The sequence below is a fragment of the Tympanuchus pallidicinctus genome, unplaced genomic scaffold, assembly GCF_026119805.1.
Source record: "Tympanuchus pallidicinctus isolate F22 unplaced genomic scaffold, pur_lepc_1.0 scaffold18, whole genome shotgun sequence".
Taxonomy (NCBI): Eukaryota; Metazoa; Chordata; class Aves; order Galliformes; family Phasianidae; genus Tympanuchus; species Tympanuchus pallidicinctus.
This window is the reverse complement of record NW_026294699.1, coordinates 4,335,878-4,357,583: the sequence shown is the minus strand read 5'-3', so window position 1 is coordinate 4,357,583 and position 21,706 is coordinate 4,335,878. Positions and strand designations below refer to the sequence as shown.

The window sequence follows — 21,706 nt, the reverse complement described above, 5'->3', positions numbered from 1 at the left end:
CACTGAATAACTTGAGGATTAGTATGATTTCACAATAGCCTATATTTAGCCTACTGCGTATTTTTCATCAGTCAGCACGTCATACCTGTAGTAACTTATTGCCATACACAGGCTCTTGCAATAATGCTCTATAAAGAAACAGAAATGCAATGATTGCAATGAGTAAAGGAAGGATGGGCGTAGGGATGGAAAAAAAGATGCAAGCATGGAATTTGGAGAAGTTCCCAAAACTACTTATTAAATAGTTTCCTTTCAGCACATCTTCACATCTCCACGGCTCAAACAAATTGAAATAATTGTGGGATCGGTGCAAGATCACTAGTCAGTTGTTACAGGGAAACCTCATCAGTTTTAGCTGCATTTGCAGAAATTTTGGATAAAATAAAATGAAAATGAATGTAAAATCAAATACATCCAAATCTTTAAATAAAATCTGTATGTGTACTGAGTATAATTTCCACAAAAATAAGTTACACATTCATAATTTACAATAGCATGTATATGTCTGCACTTTCTCCTGAAATAATGAAATTTTTATCTTGATCTCAGATGCACTGACAGTGTTATCTGTAAACACATCTAGATTATATGACTTAAAGTGATGCCTATTTTCCATTATTTTTTTCTATTAATAACAGTTGATATTCTATATGAATGTTGAGAATATTTTTCCTCAGTGTTTACTTCCTATACGTCCTTTCACTCCAAGTTCTTGAGATATTTTGCATACATATTTCTATTTTTAGGCATTTGTGGTAATCCCAGAGCTATCCGTTCCCTCAGATAAATTATTGGTAATGTATACAAATTAACAGCACATAAATGAATTCTAATCCAGTACAGTAGTCAGGAATGAGCCTGCATTTTTTCAAAATAGTGTTTAAATCACAAATAAAGATCAGGGAGATAAAGACATTGCATCATTAGCTCTCAGAACTTTTGAAAAGGGAATCGTGGAGTGTTCTTGCGGACAGAGCATTAGGAGGAGCCACACACCTTGGGACCCTGTTTGCCCATGAAAAAGACATTGCTCCATTCATTTTATTTCTGTGTTACATCTCTTCATTTTAAAAGCACATAAAAAAATCTTTTCTACTTAAAAGAAAAGACCTTGGTACTAACTACATATCTCTGCTTTTCACATCAGAACAGTGTCTTTCAGGATATCAGAGGGCACCCATCCAGCAGGAAGGGAATATTGCTTAGATAATTGATACAGTTTAATGAATGTGCCTGCTTTCTGCTTGGAAAGTAGACAGGTGCTCCATCCTCAATACCATCCTCTGCATTTGAGCTGGAGGAGATGGTGTTAGCTGTTGAAAATATCCTTCCAATCCCTTGCTCAGAAAGTACGCCTTATCTCAATCATTAACTCAGAAAAAATATCTTTCTATGTAGGTATGAATTATCTTGGACCCTTACCAGCTTTAGTATCAGAGGTCCAGAATCCTTAGAAAAAGTTAAAAAATCATACAGTGAGCCATGAGACTGACTAATATACATAATTGAACCACACTACCACATCTGAAACTGGTGATGAGAATTTGAAGTTTGCGCTGTTTCTTAGCCTCTCCACATTTTAGTTGTTTATCAAAGACTGACATGTTCTGAAAACATTCTTCATGTCAACAGTAAGAAAAAGGAATTGCAACAAAGCAATAATGGAGCACTGTCATTTTAACTGTGCATTTCTTCATCTGTTACTATTTTTGTTTCATTTTGTGGAGCGTATTTTCTTATTTTTTCAGGTGTCAATCTTCATCTAGGAACTTCTGTATTTGCTGGCAGGCAACCTTAATTCTTTTTTAATGACTTTTTCTCTTAGTGAATCAATACTTAATTTTAAAAGGTCTTCCTTTCTTCCTAATCATCTCCTTTATTTTCCTACTTAAAGGCACATTTAGAAAGGAATTCAATAGCTCAGCTATTTCAGAGACATTATTACATTTCATATCGCACCGTACGAAATATAGAATATATTGTATTACAAACAGTCGTGGGCCTGGATTTTCATTTTTAGACTGTATTTTCCACCTATTTTTATATTGCCATTCTCTTCTATGCCTCTGGTTAGTATTAAGCAACTCTGGTTATTTTCTGTTCTTGTTTCACCCTGTTGTTTTGACACAGTCAGTTTAATTCCCAGCTTCCCTTGCACAAAGGCTAGCCACCAAAGGCTACCTTGGCACAGTCCATACCACTGTTGTTAATCAGTGTAATCACATCAGAATGAAATCCGCTTTGATATATTTGTTCATGAATATTGTTTATTATAACTTTCAGCAGTGTTCCTTTGATTTTGTTTTCTGTATCGTTTCAATGGCTCCTTTCTCTCCAATTTACTATTACAACCTATAAATTTAAAATTTTATTTATTTCTCTTTTTTTTCCCACAAAGCACTTGTTCTTTCCCAAAGCTTCATCTCAATAATTAAAATCAAAAGCTGAGTAAAATTATATCATAGTCAATTGGGATTTAATAAATAACTTAGTCTGCTGCAAACTGATACACTGAGAACTAATACACTTCATAATAAATTTTCTTTCAGCTTATACTAGTTCGCTCCTCCTTTCACCATCAAAATGTTTTGGATGGAAGAAAGAAAAATGTGAAGAAAAATGAATTATGAACTAAGAAGCCATGAACGTTATAAAATAATAGATTTCCACAAGAATGTTTCAATTATATGAACTTCTGTAATCATTCTGCTGCAGTAAAAGAACTAGGAAATGCACTGAGAGGTACAAAGCTGCAACTGAGTCTAAACTGGTGTAGCAGCATAGCTTTCACATTTTTAATTCACTTGAGTAGTCAAAACAACAAGACTGAAACTACACTGGAAATCAGTAATTTTTCCGGTATCTTCCTCATTGAAATTTCTTTCTGCTTGGAAGAAAAATGTTCAAGACTATGAGAGGATGAAGGATCCCTTAAAATGAAACCATTTTGTCAAGCACCAAAAGAGACACCTTGCTTTGCGGCAACAGTGGTTTCCAAAACCATGAACTGTTACATAAACATTTAACTCCAAACTATACTATCAACATTAAGCAATACTGAGGTGGACTTCTTGATGCCTTTCAGATTTTCACATTGGGAAACTGGGCAAAATGGATGTCACAGTTTGCAGAAATATGAAAACTGGAAATCAGACTTGATAAAAATTTAACACTGTGTATTCTATATAGCTGAAAAATTCAATAGCAATGCATTTAGGTGAGACTTAAGCAGCTTACTAGAGTAAGCTTTTGACAAATAAGTTATTCTCATGTGTCACTAACAATACGTTACAGATAGCATCTCTAAATGCACATAGAATTTTAAACTTAAACTGTTAATTTATTTTAAAAATATTTTTCAACTTCGCAAATTAATCATCAGATGGGTGTCAGCTTTTTATCAAACCAAAAAACCAAAACCTACTTCTTCCATAAGTTCAAATTGTTTTCCTTTCATATAAAATGTATTCAAAAATACTCTGTTCCTTTAGAAATAGCTCTAAAAGATTGCTGGTAATAAAGACAAGGAATGTTTCCTAGCATTACCTAGTGAATTTTTAATGTTCAAACCAATTTCACCTCATCCATCTCTTTGTAACTCAATAGAGACAGAAAAACATAAGCACAATTAGGATATAGCAAGTTGTCTGTTGAAATAAAGATACCTGGACCAGTCTGCTATTGCGAAAATAATAACAGATGTGAAAGATTACCTTATTACTGGTAACGTATTTCATAGCCAAGCATTTTTACAAAACTGTAAACACAGGGTGCAAAAATTATTTTAGAAGCCTGAAATTCAACCTCAGTCTTAAACCTCTTGTATGCTCAGATGTAAGTAGCCTCTCTTTATATATTCAAGGTAAAAAACTTGAATATTAGTAAGAAAAGAAGTTTAAAAATATCCTTTAAAATGAAATTGGTGACCAATGAGCTATACGCATTTCAGTGAGAAGCCGGTAATTACTATCCAAGGCTATCAGTACTAACAAAAATAAGCACTTCATACAACTTGAGCAATCTTTACCTATTTCATTTAAATTGAAATATGTGGATGTTAAAAGAGCAGTCTACAGAAGTCTATTCAAATGACAAAATACAGAGACACATCTTAAACTTACAGTGTAATTAAGCTCTTCCATGACACATCCCAAATGTTGCTGAGATTTGAGAAAATTTACTTGAGTGTATACCTCTCCATACTGCATTTTCATACCTCAACTATCATTAATGCTTAACTAACCTTGTTTGAAAAAGAAAAAAACAAAAACAAAAACAAAAGAACAACAACAACAACAAAACACAAAAAAAATATTTTGGGGGGTTGGCAGAAGAATGTTTCTGCTTTATTTTCAACTTCTCTTAATACTTTAATTTTGAAGGGAAACACTCCTCCACAAACAACCATACACGCACGCACATATTTTTCACATCTTTTTGCATTTATTCAACATTTGATTGAAGAGTTAATTCAGCTCCACTGAACAATGATAGATGTAATGAACAGAAAGGTCTTCCAATGTGAGAGATATTCTTCTCAATTCCTTCTGACAGGCAAGGGATGGTAAATAGACAAAACAGAGTCAAGCTAGGCAGCAAACTTGTAAAAAGAATGACTCTGGTAATGTACAAGGACAGCATGCACATCAATGAATACTTACATAAATGTCTGCACCATAAAATCCATCCTGGTATACAACACTGCAAGGATGCACACACAAAGAAAAACATCCATATTAGTGCATTTCCACATGCAAATGCCACCAACCCCTGCACAGCTGAGGTTAGTCTTGTCACAAGAACAGAGGGAGGGGGGAAGGAAGGCACTCTTCACATTGGTTAAGGAGGTTGGTAGCAATTATCAGAAGTGGAACTGTACTGAATTTTTTTTATTTTTTTTTTAATAAAAGTATGCCAAATGCTTAGTCAAAAAGAGGTGAAACATGAAGCATGGCAGAATTGGAAAATACTTCTGGAAAGCTGTTTTTCCTTTTTTGAAGGAAAAAATCTGAAAAATTGGCAGCATTTTTTCTACAGAAATTTTCACAGGTCCAATTCTGTGACTTGTTTTAATTCATGTAGAAAATGTTATTTTCTGAAATAATACTTTCTTGTCCTGTAATTGTCAGCCCTCTAAAACAAAGTGGTATTCGTCACGACTTAGATGGAGGAAAACACTAAAAATAGGTTATAGGGTGAGGGAAATGCGTGAAATAATTGTACTGATGGAATTCTATACCCACTGCTTCAAATCTCAATAACTAATGCACACAGAGATGAGAGTATTCATAGGTACTGCTTTGATAGACATTTATGATAATGACAACAGGTCTCGTTAAAATGGATTAACTCTATTCTTATGAGAAAAGTATTAGCCTTTCTCACTGTCCTTTTACCACCCTGGCAAACATGCCCACAGTTGTGAGCTACCGTGATGTTGTAGTTGGATACATCACTATTTCTTGTCTGAAAAAATGTAGAATTGTGATGCAATTAAAGACTGCTTCATTTCAGCTTAGAAAAATTCTTATTTTAATTAGCTCAAATTTTAGATTCTAGCTCTCCATTAGAAATGATAGAATATGACAAGGATGGTTTAAATCATTACACAAAATAAAATTGGAAATATGTAACATCAACACTAATTGCACACATTGTAGAAGTCCAGCAATTTTGTTTTGTTTTGCAGATCTACAACTTAAAACTTCTGTATTTCTAATACAGAATCAGTCCAAGCAGTCTCAATAACTAAATATGAGAGCACTCAATAGGTTATTTGCAACCAAATTCTGAGTTTGAAATATTAGTTTCTGGAGTAATAGTTATGAAGTTGCTAGCCTAAGCTGTTCTGCAATTTCTAAAATAATTTTCATGTCAGAAATATAATTGAACAATTGAGGTCAGTGACCAAAAGCCACTGGCATGAACTAGTGACTAAGTCAGATTCACTTGAGAAAAGAAAAAATATGCATACATGTACATAAACTGAATTACACTTCATCAATGATAAATTTACGGTGGCATAATGCATGAAAGCCTGGCTCTACTTATGTCAGAGTGGCTGGCATTCACTTTGGTTAAGTTCAGATATTTACTTATGTATTTTTCCATTTATTTGGTCTGCAGATTAGAATATGTCATATATAGCCTACACAATTTGTTAACAGAAAAAATATTATTTATCTTGCAGTGTACCTACATTTTGGTTTTTATATTCTAACTCTTTTAAAATATTACATGTTTGTGTAAGACCTATTTGTGTGTAAGAAGTACAACATTCCACATGACTGCAAGATAGAATTACACAATCATGAATACACATACAAATCATATACAAACAACGCAAAGGTTAATTCAGGCAGAGGCCATTTTCAGGAATTTCATATAGGAAGTCTGTTTTTCAAATGATATGCATTTGAAAAGAAAAAAAAGGCATATTCATTCCATAGACAAGGACTCCATTTTCTAAATAATCTCTGGACAAGATTACACATTCCTTCATATAAGAGGCCAAACACAGTCTCCACATCCAAAAAGATGCCACATAGATCAGTGCTGTTGTACAGTGTGTGAAATTATTTAAGGCTTAATGTAACAAGTCTAAAATTATATATTTCTGTGTTCAATAAACAAAGCAAGATGTTATTTACAATAACACAGCATGAGAGCTAAACAAAATTAAGATAAAGCTCTGTTTTTGTTTTTGTTTTTTTGTTTGTTTTTTTTTTTTTTTAAATAATGTGGTTTAAAAATAAACAACAATCAAACAGTAGTGGTTACGCTCAGAACTTTTTGCAAGAGGTTACTGAAAAAATGAATCAAAAAATATATCATCTTAAAAGAGCATCCAGGTCATGCAGTGTTCCAGAGAAAAATCATTCTTTCTTACTGAAGTTCTGATGTTTCCCAAGATGACCACTGAAACACTGATAATAAATCAGTGCTCAGCAGGAAGACTCAAGTCCTATTTTATTTCTAACAATAAAATAAAATAAAATAAAATTAAAATAAAATAAAATAAAATAAAATAAAATTAAAATAAAATAAAATAAAATAGAAACAAACTGTTTTCCTACTTACTAATTCTGGAGATCAGCCTCTAGAATTGACAGAGGCAGTCCAAAATAACTGCTTCAGAACCAAATGCCAGAAATAATTATCTCCATTATCATTAAATTCTGCAAGTACAACTGCAGAAATGCTGAACAAATGCAAAGTTCTGCTGCAACTCTTGAGAGACCCCAGAGGAGCAGCACATGCCAGATCAGGTCAGTAAGTTCTAAGGGAAGCTGCAGCTCATGGAGAGCTCACACTGAAGCAGCAGGAAATCCCCTCAGTGGAGAGGAAATCTTACAAACTGGTTGCAATCCCCCATTTCCCAGCCGCCTACACCCCTCCACTTGAGTAGGAGACAGAGGAGCATGGAATGAAGGAGTTTAATTGAGACTACAAAAAGCGAGATACAGACAATTAAGTGTTATAATTTTTGTCTTTGGTTCTCACCACCAACCCTATTTTATTTAGTAATCAATTAAATTAGTTTCCTGAAGTCCAGTCTGCATTGACCATGAAGGTAATTAGCAAGTGATCTCCCTGTCCTTATCTCAATCCATGAGCTCCATCTCATTTTCTCCCTGCATTATGCTGAGGAGTGGGAGTGAGAGAGCAGCTGGATCTGGCCATCAGCCAAGATCAACCCCCCACAGAATATTAAGACATACTATTTTCCATTATTACTGAACATTATTATTCAGAAAATAACAAATTTGAGAGAATGTGTGTTAAAAACAGGACGTATTTTCTTTCTCCTCTTGGTGACTTGTGAATTTGTAGTGGAGATGTCAAAAGATGAATATAGACTGAAACACTTTGAATTCCCAAATGCAGCTGGATGTAATCCTGAGTAGGTTAGTTCATTTGTCTAGGTCTTACTTTTACATATAATGCTCAATCATGTACAGACAGAAACTTATTTTGAATTCCAGCTCAGTAGCTGCTTAACAAATGTTACACTGGAGGAAGTACTCAGCGCTAAATGAAACACAAATGCATGACTACCATTAAATATGGCTAGTATTAACACGAAGAGACAGAAACAGGCAAATGAGTATAACATTTGTAGGCAGGATATGAACTATGAAAAGAAATCAGCTAATTTTATCTGATTTCCTTCTTACACTTTTGTAGTATATGTTGAATATGAGACCTGCTACTTCTTACGATTTTTTTTCTCTTAACTTTCTTCACATTGTTGTATATTTTCAGACTATCTCTTCCATTCACTGTCACTCGTTGACTCCTGTGACTGAATTTTATCATGGGAGTCAAATAATGTTTTCTAACAGAAAGACTAAGTATAAAGCATCAAGAACTACACTGCATTTTTCTTTCCTCCAGTATATGATTTTCCAAAGGGTAATTTGCTTGACTCATCATCCCCTTTTCTCTCTCTGAAGTTGAGCACAGCGAACAAGTAAGTCTCAAATCTGGGAAGAGAATGAATGCACCACAGAAGGACCCATCTTGCCACAGCTCCTTTTACAATTTATATTCAAGAAGTTGTCCTGGAAGCCACATAAATCTTGAGTTCCTTGTCAACTAATAGAGGGTCTGGAAATAGCCATGTTATTGAAATCTGAATTACTTCACTCGGGACCATATGATATATTAATGCATTACCTGGAAGCATTTAAAATAACAAATTTGGGGAAGTTATTCCCAAATTTTTTATTTATTATTTACTTAATTTTAAAGTGACACATGTCCAACCCATAGCCCACAGGCTGCATGTGGCCCAGCACAGCCTCTGCTCTGTTCTGCCCCCTGCCTTGTGCCATCATGGCGGCACCTCCTGCCTGCTGAGTGGCCTGGCCCAGCCCTGGACACCCAATAATCGCTTGGCAACTGCCAAAACATCAACAGGCCTAAGACAGTTCCTCCTCACTCAATGCATCCCAGGTGAGCCAAAAGACTGGACAACCATGTTTTAAAGCATGTAAGATATCTTTGGATTTATAAGAAAACGGTGGCTCTAAATACACCTGTATTCACCAGTTTTCTGTAGATTTAGTAAAGTGTGTTGTATTTGCTGTTTCTCAGTAACTGTGAGAAAAGAGCTTTCCATAAGAATACATAGTAATTTGTACTGCCTAAATAATGACGAGATCTGTATTTCCTGACAGATCAGGACACACTGCCATTTCATAACCTTGCTGATACAGAGTCTAAGAAAAAATCAGACAGTATCAAACAGGACATGTAAACAAGAATAAATACAGCTTAAGGGAAACAGAAAAGAAAGTAGGTTTTTGTTACAGAGCAGGGAATCTTGAGACCGTGCAGCTGAGATAAACACTAGTATCAAGCTTGTAAGACCGGTAAGAAAATACATGTTCCTAGCCTTGCCATTGATTTCCTATTTGAAAATGATTCTTTACAGTTCTAAAACTTTTGAATATAAGCAAATCAGTGTGCAAAAGATTATTTCAAATCACTTATTATATTTCATTTCATGTAAGCTGTCAAAGATTAAAGAAATGAAAGAAAATGAAAAAAACCTTTTCAAATCAGCTTAACATTTTACATTTATAGGTAGGTACTTTTTAAAAAGGAAATTGTATTTTCTAACTGTATGTTGCGGAGCTTTACTCTAAATTAAATGTTGTTATTCAAAAATAAATATTTAGGACACCAATTTTTTTTAATTATTGAAAATATTTTTGCATCAAACTGATTGCTTGGCTGTAAGCAGTGCTACTTTCTTGAGTGGAAAAATGAAAGCTTGCTGCTAAATTAATTGCAAAACAACAGACAAGGAGTTTTCCATTTTTCTTATCAACAAATGATGTTCTTGTTGTTTGCTTCCTTTTGTAACTTAGTTCATTCTCTATGATCTCTTTATTTTCTCTGTAATTGTCCCTGACTCTTACTTCCATTGAAACTGAAAACAACATACTTACAGTTTGTTTTCATTGATCAAGGATTCCTTCTGCCTTTTGGCCTCTTTGATAAGTCAGAATACATAATGAGTGAGCACAGAACAAAGCATTGAGAAGAAATTCCAAATGGGACTGCTGTATCAAGGAAGTTACTAGCAGATGATACACCAGGCCAAAGAAATTATTTCAGAATAAAGCATTATCCATCCAACTGCAGACCAGTGCAACGAAACTACTAGGTTCTGTGCTGATCCACAAATCACAGAAGATGTAAATTTATGTATCAGAAATCAATGGGCTATTTTAAACCACAGGTGGAAGGAAAAATAAACCTGACTCATCTGTGAACTCAAACCTATCTAAATGAAGACAAGATGGCTGTGGTCACCAGTTTCCCTGTGCAGCTGGGCCGGTGCCATCATGCCTATAGTGGACCTGGTAGAGTGGGGAGCTACATGGAGAGCTTTTGGAAGGGCCACGAGGCTGCTATGCTGTGGCTGCTGGTGCCTGAGCACCCTCCAGGCCAGGCTACCCCTCTTACAAAGAAAAGCTAAAGGGGCTGGGATGGTTCAACCTGGAGAATGCTCCAGGGAGACCTCACTGTGGTCTTCTACTGCTTAAGGAGAGCTTATAAACAGGAGAGAGACTTTTTAATACACACAGATAGCAAGAAGAGGGATGGTTTTAAAATAAAATGTGAGACTTAGATGTCAGGAGGAGATTATTTAGTCAGAGGGGGTTGAGGACCTGTCACAGGCTGCCCCAAAAAAATGTTGGTGCCCTGTCCTAGGAGGTGCTCACAACTAGCCTGGATGAGTCCCTGGGCAGCCTGATCTGATGAGTGATATTCCTTCCCACGGCAAGGAATTGGAACTAGATGATCTTTAAGGTGCCTTCCAACCTAATCACTTTTGGTAATTTTATTTGGCTTGTCAATTGAAAAATTTTGCAGTGAGACTGTTTCTAATACATACTGAATTTATTGGCAATGTATTGGATGGCAGAGTAGAATCCTGGATGACTGATGACTTAACTCAGAAAACAGGAGGCCATTGTGCCAACATAATGATCTAACTTCTCTCCTGAGTCAACGCGTGGCTCCTTAAGCCAACTTTAAGGACAGATCATGAAGGCACATGAGATCTGTCCAACCTAACTGTCAAACCATCCTGCAGATTCATGCTGAAGCACCTATTAAGTTTAAATATGATTTCACGATGTTTACATCAAATTTAATCTGTAAAATGCTGGAATTAAGCAGTACCGTTTATGAGGATTCATATTCATTACACTTGGAAATCTGATTCTTCTTGCGGAATCACTATACTAACTCAACTATGAACACATAGGTGTATCCAACACAACACACACAGCCCACCCTTATGTGGCTTCTTAAATTAAAGGCTTATAAATTAAATTGGTAAACAGGTAAAGTCTTAAAAGCACAAAGGAAAACTATAAAACATGTATCTGTGCTTGCAGTACGCAGTACATGTAAATATGTTTATTTTGTACCTGCAGTACCCATTTCATAACTTAGACATCCAGGCATGAAGTCAGTCCTGTAAGGCATTCTAAACTTGTTCCCCTCTTTGCCACATACAAATACCTGGACTACCTCTAAAATAGACAGTCTAGGCAACAATAGGGTGCTTGGGTGGGATGCCATACTTGCCCAAAGGTAACTCAGACAATCTTTTTCAAAAACCATGGTGTCTTCCTCCCTTAAGTTGAATAGTATTACTTAGTCTATAAAAAAAAAAGATGTAGTTCACTTAAAAAAAAAAAAAAAATAATAACCTGGCATTGTGTCATCACTTTCATATTTATTTTTCAAACAGCTTAATTCTCTGAAGGGTACTGCCCAATGTGAATGAATGGTCAGAGAGCATGTCCCAGATATCCTGGAAAAATTTAGCTCAGTGGCTAACTGACTACTTTTGTCTAGAAGAAAAGACATGCCTTCTGGCTTAATCAAATACAGGCTTCATAAGAAACTGCTTCCAACCAGAGATGGATTTAGTCAGCTTAGTTGTAAAAGGCTGGTAGGAGATCTAAACGAACTAATGCAACTGGAAACACACCAGCATATCCTTAATATGGCCGGAATAAGCATTATTGACGTTACCAGATTCCAATACTACAACAGCATATTGATCCTTGTGATATTGATCCTGTGCCTCATTTTGTATTACTTTGGTCTATTACTGTAGTTCTAGACATTGTGTCTCAGTCAACAATATTTCAGGTATCTCCTTAAATCTGGTACATTGTGAGCCACATAATTATTTTACTGTGTTTTGACAATATGGAAAAGATTAAGCCCAAATTAGTCTTGAATACCTTCAATTGGCTTTTCTCAGCAGAATTCAAAGGAAGTCTGGGGTGGGGGGACTAGTGAAGGGCACCTGTCTTCTGCTGTAATTAAGTAGGAGGAGAGGGTCTCAGCATCATATTGTGCTGCAAGGTTCCTTATATGAGGATATCCAATGCCAGAGTAGATGAGCTGTGTGGCATTATTTTGGTGAGAGAGAAATCACTTTCACTCCCCGACTTTCCAAACCTTCCTTTCCCTTTCCCAGAAAGATCCGTTGCTCTACAGAGAAGTACTGACATACCTACTACAAACTGTTATCATAAAATACTATTTTACCCAGGGATCTTCCATGTTTACGGATTTACTAAACTTACTGATTTCTTAACAGCTGAAAATGTTTCAACATTGCTAAGGCTTTTAAAGACCACAGGCATCATACAAAAACATTCTGTCAGCATTTACAGAGCTACCACACTCTGTTCCTCCCTTCTTTCCTTCAGAAATATACCATGCTTTTCCACTTCCGAATAACAGAAAATAAAATTGAGTTTCTAAAAATGATTGCAATGGATTTCTCTCCTTTGTTCTTTTATTGTTGCTTTTAGTAAAGGTAGGTCACTAACAGTGAAATGTTAAGGTGTAATTTAAGCAAATACGTACCAGAAAGCATGTGACCCTTAAGAAGCAGTCCACATTTCTATCTTGACTAAAATATCAACTAGAAAAACTAAAATTATAATTAAAAAAACATTTAAAAACAACAACAAAAAATAAAACAAGCAAACAAACAAACAAACAAAAAAAATCCAAAAAGACACTAAGCATTTAGGTACAGAGACAACTTTCAATGGATGATTTGAAGGAAAAGAAGTTACTTGATCCAACCTCCTTAATAACCAGATGTTTGCAATCATCAAAAACACATCTTTAGCTGAAACAATTTCTCTGTTCAGAGCATTCAGTCTCTAAGAGCATTTACATAACAATATGTGACACCTCTAATGCTTAAGGCCACCAACCATGGCAGTACAAATTACAGTCATTTTTCAATACTCAGTGCAAGGTGCACCACTTCCAATTCTTGGATTGGTTGCATGCTGTGTTGGTTTCTGCAGTGAGACACGACCAGCATGCACCACAGTTACAACCAGTTTGCAGCCTTTGGAAATTCACGGTGTTAGGTAAAAGAGGCTGATCTCCTTACCCGCCGTAGGCTGGAATCGGAGGGGGGGGTGCTGCTGCACGAAACGTGTTGTACACTGTGCGACCTCGGCCTCTTAGGTGGGCACCTCTGTACGCGGCAGCTGCAGTTGCAGCAGGGTAGGGAAATCCTGGCACTGCACAGAAAAGAAGAGAAATACAAAATATTCAGATCAATCTGGTGTTTTAAAACTAGGTAAAAGTAGTGTAGCAGTATTGTTGTGCCTATATTAAAGCACGGTCTTTAACTGGATGAGGTGGATATTGTCAAATAAGTAAATTATTAGTCATTCAACCAGAGGCCTCATTATCTTACATAAGATCTTTGTATTCCCTGCAAGCTGGGAATTTAGATGGCATTAACACAGGTAGCTCTGATGTCCCTGGAAGAGATTCATTAATAAAAACAATGCTGTCTGTTGCAGACAGCACCTCTAAAAAGAGATGTTTGAAGCCAACAATACTCAGCCCAGGCACAAATTTATAGCACCAGAGAAATTTCTGGATCTATCTTCCAAGCAGGTGTGAAACACTGGACCAAGTGACGTCCAACAGTCCCCTTTTGATCTGAATAATTTGATGATTTTACAAATGCAACGGAGCTTCCATTTTCAAAAATTTGATTACTAATAGGTCTGAGTTGTATATCAAGGGGAAAAAAAGAGAGAGCAAGAGCTTTCTCAGAGTTTGGGAGGTATATCATGTTTATGATGGTACATATTATTTCTTCAGAGGCAAAAACTGAATAGTTTGTAAATATGTGAATTCAGAAAATATACAGACCTAATAGAAATAAATTAGATATATAAAGAAGAAACAGACTCAGACAATTTTATATTGTCATTGCAAGTAGCTGTAAACATTAATTACCGTTTCACACAAAACAACATATTTTCATCAGAAATAGAATAGTAATACAGTGGTAAGTTTTATTCGTTTTCTGTAAAATATCTCTAAAACTCCTCTGTTCACAAATATTTTAATTAAAAAAAAAAAATGAAACTTCCTATTTTGTTTTACTTTTTAAAAATGAATACTTAATTATTCTTTTCTTCTTTAGACACATGTTGCTGGCTACTGTTAAAACGTCTTTTTGGAACCAATTCATCAGTGAGACACAGAAAATTAAATCCAGCTCTGATGGCACTCAGGTTACTTTAATTGTGCTTCAACATACTGAATTATTTACAGCATGTAAATAAAGAGATACATTAATATTGCTTTGTAGCACCCTGATAAAAGCAAATGAAGGAAATGATGACTAAAACAGTTTTTCAAGTCCGAAATATGCTTTCATTTCACATTTGTCTTTCATCTGTTAAATTTTTAAAATAGCCTTGAATTTGAAATAAAGACAAAAAAAATCTCAACTTGTAAATGTTATTAGATGAAATGTAAAGGAAAATACTGTAATAATGGTGACTTCAGTATCGCCTTAATGCTATGCCTCATTCGGACTGTCCGGTCCCTCTCACTGAAGAGTATGGCCATGAAATCATGCCTGAAATTGTACATATCTTAAATAACAAGCCTAAAGCATAGTATTCTCTAGCTACCTTTAATAAATGTAGTTTTAGGGAACTGCCAAGAATAAGAGAAATTGATCTGACTTAAATGCCACTAACAAGCAAGAATTGAAGTCTGATCAGCTTTGAGCAGTTTGGATAACTTCTTCACTTACGTGTGCTTCTATAGTTCTTTACATACTGAAAATGCACTTCTACGGAGTAACAGAAGCAGCTGTAAAGAAAAATAAACCAACTCGAGAAATTCTAAACTCAAGCAATCAAATGGGGATTTAACAACCCCGTGGATTTACATGTAATCTGAGAACCTCTACTCTTAAGATCTATTTCAGCAGTCAGTTCTTAGCAGTTAACATATTTAGCTATGTTTCAAGAAGTAAATAGTTCATCTTTCAGAAAAACAAACCAGAACAAAAAAGTCAGGGTCCCAGACAGTTTTGCTTCTGTAAAATGTACTGTTTGAAATCAACTTGTCCATTTCTCTATGGATAGTGGGAGGTGTATAAATAATGGGCCTGTCTCTTCATTTCAGATGAAAAAAGTAACAGTGGCTAATGTTTTTGTATTTCTTCATTACTTTTAATTATACCATTAATATAGCTTTCACACACACACACAAAACAACGCACAAAAACTGCAGTAATTTTGCAAACATTTATGAGAGATGCTAAGACCAGAAGTGGATTTCTACCATTTTCAAGGAATCTGATTTTTTTCTATGCTGTATTAAAATGGAAAGTCTGAATTAGTTCCACAGTTATGCTATGCTCATCTCACATGTATTGACTCCTTAAGAAAATCACAAAACATAACACATCTAGACTAAAGCAAAACTCTAGAAAATCTTACAGAAGCAACAAGTAAAATTTAGAATAATGATCTGCAGTTCTGTCACGAAGAAGATAAGTCATAATGGAAACTAAATCTGAGAAATATGGAACTATGAATGGTGTTGCAAAATCTTACAGAAAGCGATCTCATATGAAGTAAAATTACATCCATCCCCCAGAAATGACTTGGGTCATCCTGATAGAGCTGTGAAAACATGCCTTCTAATTACAGATACATTATTAAAGACTGCAATTATTGCCAGAGGTATAGTAATTGGTAAGATCATGTCAGCCTAGATTTGAGTTCAGTAAAAAAAAAATGATTCTGCTTTATCCCAGCTGAGAAATCAGGTGGTAAGGAGCATGCAATAACCACAGAATTTATTTTGCTACCAACTTTTTAATATCCTCAACCCCAAAATAACCAGAAGTAACACCACTGGAACATAACTGAATAATGGACTTAATAAAAACAATTTTATGAGATGGTCTTTCCCATCAGGAAGCATTAAGAGGCATCAACCAGCCCCCAAAGTAATGAATATACTAGCCAGGAGGGTTAAGAATTTAATGACTTCCAGTTTGTAGGTCAGCCTTCCTTAATGCCTCCGTACCAAACTACTGAAACTCAGTCACTGAAAATGCTAATATAATGGCATAGAAAATGTGTTTGACCATCAGCTAGGAAGCATCAGAGTACCTTTCTAAATAAAAATAGCTTAAATGTATCAAAGTAATTCGATGACTGGAATTCTGATCTGAGATAGGGAAAAGGGAAATTTCTCCAACTGCTCGTTATTGCTAACAATATGAGGTTAAACAAACAAAGAAACAAACAGAAAAAAAGTAAAACAAAACAACAAAAAAACCCAACACAAAACCTACATCTCTAAGGACTTCATACAATCAAATATAAGCCAAAGAGGCAATTCACTTTCTCATCTAATAGTCCCTATCAGTTCTATTGTTGGTTATTATGTTATTCAAATGTGAATGGCACAACTGTAACAACATAAAAGCAATTAATACAATGGAAATACAATTTTTCTTTTTCTAATGAAAAAGAGTAAAAGCACTTGTTTGTTGCCTAGTATGATTATCAAAAAGCATTGAAAGCATTGAAAATTGTCCAAAAAATCATCTGCATGCTTTGTAAACATGGAAACACTGTCTTGGTACTTCCTTCATCAAACTTCAGTTTAGATCTTAAGCGTTTAATTTGGTCAGCACAGTGCAACGTTTCTGAAAGATAAAAGCCTTTTGGGATTAACAGGACTTGCTACAATGTGGGTAAAATTTAGGTAAATAACAATCTCATATAGGAAAGAAATACAGGTATGAGATACAGATCCCTTTCATGCCAATCACAGTTGTGTTCACAAATTAAATTTATTAAAATCTTATTTTCTCCCAAAACATATAAGCTTTGGTTTTGTTCATCTTCTACTAAATAAAAATGACAGATAGATAGTTGACTTTCTAGACACCAGATCTCCACCTAAGCATTGGAAAACAGACTGAGCATTGATAAAGCTTGAGTTCTGAAAAGGAGGAACATAACCTGCTAAAATAATACTTAAGGGTTACACACTGTATATTAAAGTTTTAAAGCTTTGGGATGGATGAAAGTGTAGCAGATGTAAAAAACAATAGGGGGCAGATTTTGTATCAAAGCCATAAAAATATATGGCCATTTTAATGGGCAATTATTCTTTGCATTTGTGCTGTGGTTTGAATTTGTATGAATGTGCCATATGCCTCAAGAAAGGTATGCCATCAAAATGGATGAATGAATCTACCCCTCATCACTCCTAATTTCTCCTGCTCTGCACAAATCATAAGGTCATCTGTTATCAAGAATTTTCCAGTGTTTTATGTCGAAGAGTTTTAATGGTACATCGTGTTGGAAGTGGTTGGTAGCTAATTTACTACAAGGTAGTTTAACTGTTAGAAATGAAGCAACATACATTTATATTATCACCATAGTTTAAAAAGATCCTTGTTGAGGAAACACTTCAGAAGTGCGGGACAATAAATTAAGAACAAAGAAGAGAGTGATCTATATCATATCATCTGAGATTGCTGAGACAGAATCAGGAATTTTTCCTGATGTGTGTTTTATGTCAACTGACTTTTCCACTAGTATTAGTAGCTTTAATTGGCATTTTCTTTAAGAATTATAAAAACTGTTAGAGAGAATACTTGTAGAATTTTGCATTTAAATACACAGTCAAAACTGCCTTGCAAGTAAAAGCTCCATTATCACAGCCTTTAAAATGACAGTTTTAAAAATCATGTATATATATATATATATATATATATATATATATATATATATATATCACATGCATAAATTTCAAAGTTCAAAAAAATCTTTAGAAAGTTCACAATGCTTAGTAACAAACTAAATACCCTCCCCGGGATCCAATTGTGAATTAACTGAATTCAAAAGAAATTTGCCATATACATCAAACAGACATGACCAGTTCCTTCTATTTCTTTCATTCAAAACACAAATCTTATGTTTGTTTTTGAAACCTACTCAGAATTAGTGGAACAATCATTTCCATACCCTCGTACAAAAATACATGTCAGTATTAAACACCGTTGTTTAAGAATGAATAAATCTGCATTTTGGACAAACAATTTCTTATAGGACACTCTCATTTGAAATGCATTGAAAAGGAAAACAAAAATCTCTAATTAATGTACAAGTCTAATCACCATTCTCCACATGGAAGAGTAATTTTTCACTGTTCATTTGCTCAGTGTAATCTCAAAACTGACATAACAGAAAAGCAATGTCCTATAAATCTGCTCTCATTTGTTTCTTTAATATTCATATTCCATTGAACTACAGCTGCTTGTTACTGCAGTCTATTACAACATGCAAAACTGTTGATAAAAATATTATGAAAGGCAAGATGTGTTTCTTCATGGCTCTGTGTACTATTTATTTTGAAAAAAACCCACAACAATAAATGACTCATGGATCGTCCCTTAGTTTGCTGCATGCTGAGCGATTAGTGATTAATTACCTTGCTACAAATTGACATGGCACAAGGAAATTGACACAGCTCTGATTAATTAACTTTTTATGTAAGACAGTTTCTTATAAAACACTGCACACTGTAATTGAATCCCTTTATTCAACGCTACTGCATTAAGTTTCTAGACAAATCTGAATTAGCCCAAAATTTCACATACATTTTGTGATTTTTTTTATAATGAAGTGTGCCCTGAAAGATAACAAATATTTCTAGAGATACTTGATATTGCAGCTGCTTTAAGACACTTCTTTCAATTATTTCATCCTCGGATACACGAAAAATAAGATTTTTAAAGTTTTTTTTTCCATACTAAATAATCCACACAAGCAAATGCACTCAAAATATACGCAGAGTATACTTCACCAAAAAGAGCAACTTCCTATTTAATGTGCTTAATCTTAGGCTAAATGGTATAAGGACAACTAATTGTTCCAACAAGACTTAATATTTGACTACTTTAACTTAAATTTGCTTCCAGATTCAAATGGTCTATTACACCAAAAATGGCTTGCACATACTGAATACACACCTAGATTTCCTTACAATTCTTTTAAGTACATATAGTACTGTTCTCTCTCTTTTTCTTCTCCTCCTCCACTCCCCCCCCTCCATTCCTCATCTCTAACCTGCAAATAAACTGCCATTGGTTTCTACATATATCGACACCTTCGTATGTTAGGAATTTATAATATCTGGAACAAAATCTTAATGGCAAAACCTGTACATTGCCATCTTTATGTATAAATTTTTATATGTTGGTGACTGAGCTCTGGAACAGATTACCCAGAGAGGTTCTGGAAGCTTGATCTTTGCTGGACAAAGCTGTCTGGACATGGTTAAAGAACAATCTTCAAATGTAGATGATCAAAGTGATCAACAATTTGTCTTGCGTTCCTGATTACTGACATCTGCAAGATCCCCTATGTTTTCAAAAATAGTATTTCTTGGACAAAGCAAAAAGTTGTGGGAAATTAGATGAACAACAGCACTACTATGGAGCTGAAAAAAATTACTCATTTGTTTATGAAAATCAGTTCAGGTTGGATATAAGGAAAAATTTCATCTCAGAAGAGGGGTAAGACAACTGGTACAAGCTGCCCTGGGAGGTGAAGTCACCGTCCTTGGAAGTGCTCAAGAAAAGGGGAGATGTAGCACTGAGGGACATGGAAAGTGAGCATGGTGGGGATGGGTTGACGGTTGGAGTAGGTGATTTTAGAGGTCTTTTCCAACATTAACTATTCTGCAAGTATAAGCAAAAAAAAAAAAAAAAAAATCTCAAATGCAAACAATCGTATATATATATTAAAAATAGTAATATATCAAAAATATTTACTATATATGAAATTCAGGTTGAGAAAGAATTTTGTTATACAAAACATGGTTTTAAGATACATGATTTAATAATGAGTATTAAACAATATAAGAAACACAGTGACACTAACACAGTACTTTTTTGAAACCAGATCAGACACCGTAAAATGAAATCTGTAAATGAACAACTTTCCAGCTGACTGACAGAATGACTTGAGATGTACAGTCAGTCATGTTTCCCTAGCTACTGAAAACAAATGGGGCAAAATCTAGAACACAAAGCTAAGGGAACACTGGAAGCTGCAAACAGGACTCAACACCAAATATATCTTGTTGTAGATCACGTTGCAAAGCAAAAAAACACAGAATGTATTTATCACTGTCTTAAACGTCCTATTGTCCTGATAGATAAAGCATGAGTACTGCCAGTGGCTAAGTGCTATATCTCCATTTACAGGAAAGAGATTCCCAACTGTCTTTGGTCAAACAACATCTGTAATATTCGAAGAAGAGGACAAAGAGAAAATCTGCAGTTTACTATGAAAAATGTTATATTTTCCATGACCCAAGTGTGGAATGTGGTATAAATTAAAAAAAAAAAAAACCAAAAACCAACACTAAACATCAGTGGCATACAATTCAGTATGTCCCTATTGTTACAGTACTCGTAAGTGTACCTGTTTAGACACACTGCATCATCACTAAACAAATTAACACAAGAATGAATACGAAGAACAAGGCACCAAAAATAAATTTGAAAGAATAAAATGATCTCTGTATTTACAATTGCTGGATAAACACAATACATCTCACTGATGAGCTATCAGACATTTAAAATGCTGATGGAAGATAAACAGACAGCTACCCTAAAAACAGCTACAGAATAGCAATGCAGAATGATGCAGAATCCAGAAAATGCCATAACAGGAATTTCAGGCACTGCTACCAATAAAAATAAACAACAACAACAACAAAAACCCAAGATGTTAGAATTACAATGGAAGTTGAAAAAAGAAACACAGCTGTAATGTAACACCAAAAAAGCAGTTTAAGGAACCCATTCAATGGCACTTACATTATTTTGCTGACTGGAAGAAACAGACACCTGTAAAAGCACTAAGAAAAATAGGCACAGGAAGCAAACCAGATACTAATGCCCACTGAAATGGTTTTCTCAGCTAGTAAAGTAAGCTGTTAAAAAAAAAAAAAAAAAAAAAAAGCAGCAACCACACAACCACACAGACAAGGAAGGTCAAGATGGGTAAACAGAGGCAGATTTTGATCAGGAAGCAGAAGGGTACTCAGAGCTTTCAAGGAGGTTCAGAAAATGTATTTTTCACTCCAGCTTAAACATTTGCCTAAGTTTCATCTTAGCTATTATGAGAAGTTAATAAATGGTATTTAGAAAGCATTATAGCAAATGTGCATCTCACAAGAAAGGGGAATGAAACACTAAGAGCAGTCACTGAAGACAGAGCTCACTGGAAATTCCGAGAAGAATAATTTTGTTTTATAAACAAAAATATCTGATTTG

General features: G+C 34.8%; 1 protein-coding gene across 23 annotated transcripts in view; it reads right to left on the bottom strand.

Moving 5' to 3' along the window:
- Nucleotides 1-21,706, bottom strand: part of RBFOX1 (RNA binding fox-1 homolog 1) — a 743,472-nt gene that overhangs the window by 36,376 nt on the left and 685,390 nt on the right. For all 23 annotated transcript variants that reach the window (XM_052679517.1, XM_052679520.1, XM_052679521.1 and 20 more), the window contains 2 exons: nt 13,460-13,592; nt 4,662-4,701 (listed from right to left, as the gene is read on the bottom strand). In XM_052679517.1, the coding sequence (XP_052535477.1) occupies nt 4,662-4,701; nt 13,460-13,592 (173 nt within the window). The remainder of the gene's footprint in view (nt 1-4,661; nt 4,702-13,459; nt 13,593-21,706) is intronic.